This window comes from Drosophila santomea, chromosome X (assembly GCF_016746245.2).
Source record: "Drosophila santomea strain STO CAGO 1482 chromosome X, Prin_Dsan_1.1, whole genome shotgun sequence".
Classification (NCBI taxonomy): Eukaryota; Metazoa; Arthropoda; class Insecta; order Diptera; family Drosophilidae; genus Drosophila; species Drosophila santomea.
Genome location: NC_053021.2, coordinates 20,094,132 through 20,103,395, shown reverse-complemented (window position 1 = coordinate 20,103,395; position 9,264 = coordinate 20,094,132). Strand labels below are relative to the sequence as shown.

At 40.8% G+C, this 9,264-nt stretch overlaps 1 protein-coding gene across 2 annotated transcripts; it reads right to left on the bottom strand.

Annotated features, from left to right (window-relative positions):
- Positions 1 to 2,761: 2,761 nt before the first annotated feature.
- On the bottom strand, positions 2,762 to 7,799 carry LOC120455990 (probable cytochrome P450 6v1). Of its 2 annotated transcripts, none has more exons than XM_039642547.1 (4): positions 7,672 to 7,799; positions 6,087 to 7,325; positions 3,481 to 4,299; positions 2,762 to 3,178 (listed from the first exon to the last, which is right to left on the bottom strand). In XM_039642547.1, the coding sequence occupies exons 2-4, from the start codon at positions 6,552 to 6,554 to the stop codon at positions 2,903 to 2,905; spliced, it is 1,563 nt and encodes a 520-aa protein (XP_039498481.1). In that variant the 5' UTR covers positions 6,555 to 7,325; positions 7,672 to 7,799; the 3' UTR covers positions 2,762 to 2,902. The 2 variants fall into 2 exon arrangements, with proteins under 2 accessions (XP_039498481.1, XP_039498480.1); XM_039642546.2 differs by having other exon boundaries at positions 6,087 to 7,385; positions 7,672 to 7,798.
- Positions 7,800 to 9,264: the final 1,465 nt, after the last annotated feature.

Here is a 9,264-nt window from a genome sequence, read left to right as displayed (position 1 = left end):
CTTTTCCAAAGCAAGTGCGAAAATATAGGAGCTACTTAGGACATTTCCATTGTTGCGGATTACAAAGAAAGCACTTTCTTTATTAATCTTATCTTCTAAGCAAACAATTTTATTCTTGATTAGCTTTTGATCTAATTCACAACATTTAATTGATTTTTTATATATGTGAATATGCATGTGTTACCGATTCATTTACATTTAATCAGTCTCATTTAACGTTTTTTTGTGCGTCGCCACTGAGTACAGGTTTCTTTCGGTGCACAATAACATCTGGGTTGTTGGTTCACCCTTTCGGGAATGCACTGTTTGTTGTTCCTGGGATGTTTGCGTAGGTTTATGTAAATTAGCCCAGGTCGATGGGTCAGCGGAAGGTCGGGGGCGCAAATGATTCCCAGAAGGCAACAGCAACTGCAACTGCAACTGCTGAAGGAGGCTGAGTGCAACTCTTTCCCCTTTCATTCACTCCAAGCGAAAAGTAAATGTTGAATCCCAATACATACACTGCACAAGAAAGTTTACTAAAAATGTACTCATACAATTACTCGGAGGTTGTACACAGACACAATTTTATACGTATGTATAAGCATTGTGTTGGTATCATACTCTTGAAATAGTTTAAAAAATATCAAATTGCCGATAAATAACATACTTTGGAAATTAGTACACGAAATGCATCAAAAAATGGCTAAATTTATAAAAAATAATTTTATATATAATAATAAAAACCATCAGTATTTTTATCACAATTCTCATTACAATTTTAATCTATTGATTACAATAGTCTTTGCCTAACATATCATATCCTGTCTAACATTGTTATTTTTCAGACCAACACACATTTTTGCGCGGTGTAGCTAGCTGCAATATTTGCTCTCGGAACTTTATGACATTACATTTTACAGGAGGCTGTAATAAAACCCTTTTAGCGGCGTGCGCGTAAGGACCAGAAACAAGGAAGGCAGGCGGCTCGATGCCAAAGGATCTGATCGGGAAAACGGAAAACAGACCACCCTGACGAGCCGGCCACTGTTGATTTTTCGCGGTCTAATAAAAACTGACCAGCACAGTGGAAAAACGAGCGGGTTGGGTTTTCCCCTCAAAGAGTTGCGCACGCACTTTTCCGAGGAAATCACGAAAACCCTTCGGTTTTCCGCTTGTTTTCCATCCTTTGGGTGTGAGCATTTGCATAACGCCGCCAACGCCGATGTCGGCTTGTTATAAAAAAAGAAAAACCATTAAATAGGAATTTAGAATACTGAAAAACTAAGCGAATTTTTATCAGTGTAATATAGTTGTCAGCAGCTAACCTACCAACCTCTATTTAAATAATATTGAAGATATTACTATTTAATATGTATACTATCAATGAGTTGAATATATCAATAAGTTATAGTTTTAAGACTTGGGATTAGACAATTCAAAGTTATTATGTATAATTACTTTCTTTTTACAACTTAATATTTATGCTCGTTATTTTCTTGTTGTGTACAGATCAAAGCTGCTGCTTGATGAATTCCGTGTAATCGAATGACAGCTGTCCACTGCTGCATTTTCACCGGTTCCAGACAGACGCTGATTACCCAATTCCAACGCTTTGATTTATGCTAATTTTAATTGACCACAAATTAGCTATTTGCAACCGGTTTTTGCACGAAGATCGAACGATCGAGTGAGGTTTGAACTTGAACTTTAAGCTTTGCGGGGGAACAGCACTGTTTGCCCCACAGCTGTTCTTTATATTTCTCGTTTAGGTTTATAATTTAGTATTATTGCCGTTATTAATTTCCTTGTTCAGAGCAATATGGAAAGTTGAATTGAAAATTGTTTGGTAATATGTATTATATTATTTTACCCATACTTTAAATCACAATATAATATAAACAAAAAATATAATAATAATCCATATAATAATAATAAATAATATAAAATTTAGATCGCGATGGACCAAAATCATTTTTAATATCTTTTTTCCAACATCAAAAAAAATTGAATGCCCCACTCAAAATTATATTACTTTATGTTTACGCTTCCAAAAGTTCATCTTGTGGTCACCTTATTTGAAAATCAGCTATAACTTATAAATAATTAGGTTCTATGAAATTGGTTCAACATGTTTAAAGTGACCATCAACTAAACGATTTAACGCCCAACTTATAGAGTTCGCTTTCACACTAAGCACTTCTCCGGTCCACTCTAATCCACTGGAACTCTAGACGCCCAGATACCTGAACTTTGCTTCTGAAGCTCTCCAGTGGGCGATGGCAGTGACGTAGACGACCTGCTCATCGGATCCGAGACTGAAATACGAAAACGAATCCGAATCCAAAACCGAATAGAAATGATCAGGCCACCGGGCAAAGGCCTCCGAGACCCGGCTGACTGATAAGTTATCAGCGGAATGGAACGGAACGCAACGGACCCTCCCCCGTCGACCCCCTGCCAATAAATATTAAATTCGAGTTCACTGAGTTGGTATGTGGAGAAAATCGCACCACGGAGTATAAGAGCAAGATCGGGCGTCCAATGAGCCCCAACCTTCCTACACTTTCAAAATAATGGCGAACGAGCGGAGAGCGATGCTAATCTCTGAGATGATGTTTATGAGCCATATTCGAATACTTTATTTTCAAATACTTTATTCAGCTAATATCTCAAAGAAAATCCATAGTGCTGATACCGAATAGTTAATAGCACAATGCTCTATATCATTGGACATCTACAAGTCCACATCTCTTATTTATCATAAAACAAGCCAGCTGTATTAATGTTTAGAAAAAAAGATCGTAGCACAGTTTATTTGAGGCAGGCCAAAATATTTACAAAAACAATGACGATGGGGACTCTGCTCCCGCCCGCCACGAACCCATAGCGTAATGCTACTGATATTGGATGGGATCGGCGGCTATAAGCAGTCGACCTTGAGGTAAATGCGTTGCTCACTGGCCAGCAGCGCGAACTTGGCGTCGAATTGAATCCGCTCCACGGTGCGATCGCAAATCTCAACGCGGTGTCGGTGCAAGAAGTAAACGAGGCCCAGCTTTATCTGCAGCAGTCCGATTTGCATTCCGATGCAATTGTGCGGTCCCGCCCCAAAGGGCATGTAGGACATGGGCGCCTGCAGCGCCTTGTTCGCCGCACTGAAGCGCTCCGGGTCGAAACGGTCCGGGTCCGGCCAGTACTGCAAAGAATGCACCTCAATGAGTTACTCTGTTCTTACAATGACTATATATTTTTGCCACACTTTGAAATTTTGATCTATTTTTATCTTTAAGGACATGTTTCATGTATAGAAATAGGAGCATTTGCAGTGGCAGATAGGTGATTAAGTAATAAACGTGTGGCCATCAAAAGTAAACAAAATTAGTCAAAATATACATTAGTTTTTTACTTTAGGCACTAGACCCGCAATCACTAACTAGCATTAGGAACTTGAGAGTTTTAGATATGTGTCAAATGCTCGCAAAACCACTGCGCACTCACCTTGGGATCGTGATGAATGGCCAGGTTGGATATGAACACGGGCATCCCACGGCGGGCGTAGCACTCGGCATGTGGCCTCAGCGAGTAGAAGCGCTTCTTGTTGATCGGCGTGCACTCGCGCTCCAAGAGCGGCACGATTGGGTACTTGCGCAGAGTCTCCTCCACGACCATGTCGAGGAACTTCATGCGGGCGACGGCCTCGTAGGTGAGCCTGCCATTGGGATTGTCGGCGAAAGCCTCACGTATTTCGCGGCGCAGGCGCGACTGCATCAGGGGTTGTTTGGCCAACTCGTAAAGGGCAAAGGACATGCTCGCCGAGCAGGTCTCAATGCCGGCCACCTCAAAGGATGCCGCCTGGGCGGCTAAAAAGTCGCGATGGTGCGTAAAGTGCGTCTTGTCCTGCTGCAGATCCGCCTCCTTCTTGAGCGTCAGCAGCATCTCGATGAGATCGTTGCGAAGGTCGCCGCCACGCTCCCGCTCCTCGATCACCAGCTGGATGACTCGGCGCAGGAATTCCGCATGCGGCTCCGTGAAAAGTTTTGGCCGCAGCAGCGGCACCAGTTTTGGCAGGTAAAAGATCACAAACAAGTCGATTACTCGACGCACATTCGGCCGAAACAGGTCCTGACAATGTGAGCCGATCTCCGATTGCGTGTTCCTCAGGCTGTAGGATCTCAGTCCGAACGCAATGCTAGCTATCATGTCGGTGTTGTACAGATCACACACGTCCTTGATGCTCACAATCGCTCCTCGCTCCGCGTCACCGCGTCTAAGATCTCGAGTCAGACGCTTCAGATACCAATCCAAGTCGCAGCCGATCTACGGGGGGATACATCCCAAAAAGGTGCAGAGCAATCAGATAAGCTAATCAATAAATAGAGCTAAAACTAATTCATATTAAGCCTAAAATGTGCTGCATTCCTCAAATAACAATTAGTGCCTCGATTCGATGTTTGATATACAAGTTCAAGTATGTTCAACAGATGTACAACAGAAAAACTTTAGATATTCAACACCCATTTAGACATGAGATTCAGCTTTGTCATGGGAGTTTCCATTATCAGAATGATTAGTCATTTTGTTTTGTTTTACTAAAACGCACACCGTTTTGCGTGCGATTTTTATACCCGTTACTCGTAGAGTAAAAGGGTATACTAGATTCGTTGAAAAGTATGTAACAGGCAGAAGGAAGCGTTTCCGACCATATAAAGTATATATATTCTTGATCAGGATCAATAGCCGAGTCGATTTGGCCATGTCCGTCTGTCCGTCCGTCTGTCCGTCTGTCCGTCTGTCCGTCTGTCTGTCCGTATGAACGTCGAGATCTCAGGAACTACAAAAGCTAGAAAGTTGAGATTAAGCATACAGACTCCAGGGACATAGACGCAGCGCAAGTTTGTCGAATCATGCTGCCACGCCCACTCTAACGCCCACAAACCGCCCAAAACTGCCACGCCCACACTTTTGAAAAATGTTTTGATATTTTTTCATTTTTGTATTGGTGTTGTAAATTTCTATCGATTTGTCAAAAAAAATTTTGCCACGCCCACTCTAACGCCCACAAACCGCCCAAAGCTGCCACGCCCACACTTTTGAAAAATGTTTTGATATTTTTTCATTTTTGTATTAGTCTTCCAAATTTCTATCGATTTGCCAAAGAACTTTTTGCCACGCCCACTCTAACGCCCACAAACCGCCCAAAGCTGCCACGCCCACACTTTTGAAAAATGTTTAGATATTTTTTCATTTTTGTATTAGTCGTCTAAATTTCTATCGATTTGCCAAAAAACTTTTTGCCACGCCCACTCTAACGCCCACAAACCTGCACTTCTACTAGCTGAGTAACGGGTATCAGATAGTCGGGGAACTCGACTATAGCGTTCTCTCTTGTTTAGCATTAATTTGCATAGAACATTCTGTTCGACTAGGCAACAATGTAAAATGAGGTGAAAAAAGTTTTAAGTTATAAACATTATGGTTTTCTTCGTAGTAATGCCTAACTTGCTGACCCTTGATAAGATAAGCTGCCGAAAAAACAAGTCGGTAACAATAAACTGGTTCGATTTGATAAGCCCCAGAAAAAAACATGGACAGTTTGAGACGTTCTTTTATCAGCCACATACCTTCTTTGAGTGCCATCAATACTAATTTTCAATAATATCAGATATGCCCATTGGCAAAGGCATTGATCAAAACTGGTAATAATACCTATAAAAATATAATTTCTAAATTTTTACCCTGTTGCCTGGTGTAAGTACCACACCTCGAAATATCAAAATATAACTACATACTATGTACAAAAATAATATTGATATAATAATATTACATATATATAAGTAATATTTTATATTATATTATATGAAAATAATATAATATGAAATAATGAAATTTGATGTCTATAACAAGGCAGTATGGTACTTTTGCTTGTAGTTTAGTGTAGTTCATATCTCTAAATGGAAACCGTAAAATACCCAGTCAAACCAGAGTAAAATAGTAGTGTTTTTTTCAATAGGGCGTGGAATGGTGTGTTGTGTTGGCCAGTGTAAGTGTTCCGAAGGTGTGACGTGGAACTGGGAGCTTGCAACTTGGCTGGTTGGGTGACTCACCTCCTCCATCAGCGAGAACATCTGTTTCAGCTTGGCGCCGGCGAAGGCGGGTGCTAAACGGGTGCGGATCTCGCGCCACTCGGGTTGTTTGGCCAAAAATAGCGATAAGGCGCCCATTTTGTCGCTGCGCCCGTCGCACTTGGCGAATCGGTTGGAGAAGCTGACGAAATCCTCGACCAGGACGGTGCGCACTAGCTGGAGATCGCGGATGAGCAGGGCTGGCTGGTGGAATAGATAGATTCCCACTACGGGCTCGTTGCGGAACCGCTCGTCGAAGTAGAAGCGGCGCAACTGGAGCGCAAATGACTCCTCCAGTCGCAGCACCCGGCTCAGGTTGCCCAGCAGGTGGGTCGGCTGGACGAACTTCACCCGCCGGCGCTGCCAATAGACGTAGGTGCGCCGCGACCAGATGAACACGCCCGTCAGGATCGTCACGATCGCCAGCAGGATGTTTGTGGAGTACACCATCTCGGACTCGGGATCCGACGTCAGGTCCAGCGGCGGATGAATCCTGTAAGGATAGCCGGATAGCGCCTTGGATTGGCCGATCCTAGAGCTTTTCTTGCGGGGAGCAACAGCAGTTGTGGCCTTTTCGCTTTTGTTTTGATCGCCTGTTTGTTGTAAGATGCAATGCCTCTGGAGGTGGTGGTTGATTTACGATCGTATTTAACTTCCTATGTTGTAAAAGTTGATAGCTTTAACTATTATCATTAATTGTTCTTTGATTTGATATACACATTTCAATTTCTAAGAAGGGTCTTAGTTTGTTTATTAGGTGCAAATTCAATTGTATTTTATTTGTAATGATGCTTTGATTTTTTCGTATTTCTAATGTACTTTTTAGTTGCTCAGAGAATTTAAATTCATCGATTCCTTTCTAACTTCTGTTGAAAATTCATTTAAGCTTCGCTGCTTTTATTTCTCTAAGGATCTTTTCAGTTTCCCAGCAATATTTCTTCTTCGAAGATCGTCCGATAGTCTGTCTTTAACATCTATTTCCAATTTATTTAGTTGGGACTTTTGAATATGGGTGGTTAACAAAGTGTATTTTATCTGGGCGCTTTAATGATATTTAGCATTTTCCGTTGTTTGTTGGTTGTTTCTGTTTCTGTTTCAGCTTTTGCTTTACTTTTTTTCTTATCGTTTCTGCCGCTCCTCCGCATTGGGCTTTGCCGTTATTTGTTGATTCTCTTTGCCTTTGTTGTTTTTGCAGCTCCTTTTCGTTGCTCTCTTTTGTGCCTATCGTTGTAGTTGTTGTTTGGTTAGCAATCCTCAATTTCCCTTTATCGGGCTTTCATGCTTTTCTCGGCGTCGCGTGTTTTATAAATAAATACTTAACTAATTATATCACATTTAAAACGACAACTACAAAAAAAATTAAAAAAAAAAGTGACTAAAAAAAGACCACAATGAAGAATTAAATGCACAACAACGCGACGTCAACAACAAATGGAAGAGGCGAAAGAAGAAGAAACAGCCACGCCGAACGGGAAGAAGAAGAGCAAAACACAGAAAGACAAAGAGAGAGGGAGAGACCAAAGTTGCAAAAGAAATGCAAAAAACCGCGAATACAAGTTACAAATACCGAATTACAAAAAATAAGTCTAAAAATATAAATAAAATCGCTAGCTAGCTCCTCCAAGCGACGCTTTTTAACTGAAGCGACGTCAACGACCAAAGCCCCACGAAGGCAGCGACGTCAACAGCGCCGCTGGCAGAACTGCGACGACGCCCCCATCAGCGTACATATGTTGTTCGTTTGTGCTTTATTTTATTAACCGCAAGTTTGCGGGAGACAAATGAGAGAGGGAGAGATCTTTCGGCGAGATAGTACACAGATACAGAAGAGAGCGCAAAAAGAGAGCTTTGCGAAGAATTTGAACAGTCATGTCAGGAGGCACATGTTCTCGTTCGCACAGTGAAACGCATTTTGGACAGTAGCTCAAATGTGATTTATTTTATCAAATCCCGTTGCAATTCATTACACAAAAAAAAATTCTGTGTTGTTTTTTGTTCTAAATTGTGTTTGGATTCTCTTTTGAAAAAAATTAAAATATAGCTTTAGTACTCCATTTATAACTATATTTATTTTTATGTATATAACTATATTTATTTCATGTGATGTGTTGTTTTGTATTTAAAAAAACTACAGATATGTGTATGCAACATGTGTGCCCACTCTTTCGGCTTGCCCCACAGTAGGTGACAGAAAGATGCCAACGCGCAAAGTAGACCGCAAATAAAAGTGACGATTAAAAGCGAAACTGCAAAACAACAATGGGCTCCGCTGCTTGACGTCGCTGCTTGTACTCCACGTGACGGCGACCGCGAAAATTTCGATGAAAACAAAGAGAGCGAAAAGAGCGGAAATTTTTTTTCTGTTGCCGGGTGCAGTGCAAGACAAAGAGACTTGGTTACTTCTTGTTGTTTGGGCTTTTCATTTTAGCTTTTATTGTGTTCTTTTCGAATTCTTATTTCTTTGTCGCCGGCGACAATTTATAAATAAACGTGCGAATACTTTTGGCAGTGCTCCGCCTTTCGTTGCCTCTACTCTCCGCTTCTTCCTTTGCTGCGGGCATTTGTTGTTGCGGTTCAGCTGTTTTGATTTTTGCCTATTCTTCTGTTTGCAAGTGGGGATATCGATAACCAACGAAGGAGCATCTCTGCTCAAAAGTGGGCGCCAAATCAAAAAGCAGGCACAAGCTTTTAAAAAAATGTAGATTATTAAACAATGAATCTGAAAAGTTCTTAAATTCCGTATACCTCAATTTTAGTTCCTAATAAAATACGCAAGGGCATAAGAGGACTTTTTTCTGTATTATAATTCAGTTATTTACAACTATATATAGGATAGTATCATATTTTTTAATAGAAACAATAAGTAAGTACATGTGATTATACATTATATACCTCATTTATTTGTTATAACATAACTTTTCTTGCAAAACAAACGATAATATCTACAAATCCGCGTTTCGACCTCACCGAAATTTAAACATTTAAACATTTTGGTCAAAAAAAAGTTTGAAAACTCTTCTCCAGTCTTCAATAATTTTCCCCCTGATTTTCGTAAAAAAAACATTTTGCCTAACAAATTGGCGCTTAGAGGAAAAAGGAAACTCCATTTACAACAATTGACAGAAATTTGCACTTGCTGCGGATGGAAAACTTTCACGTT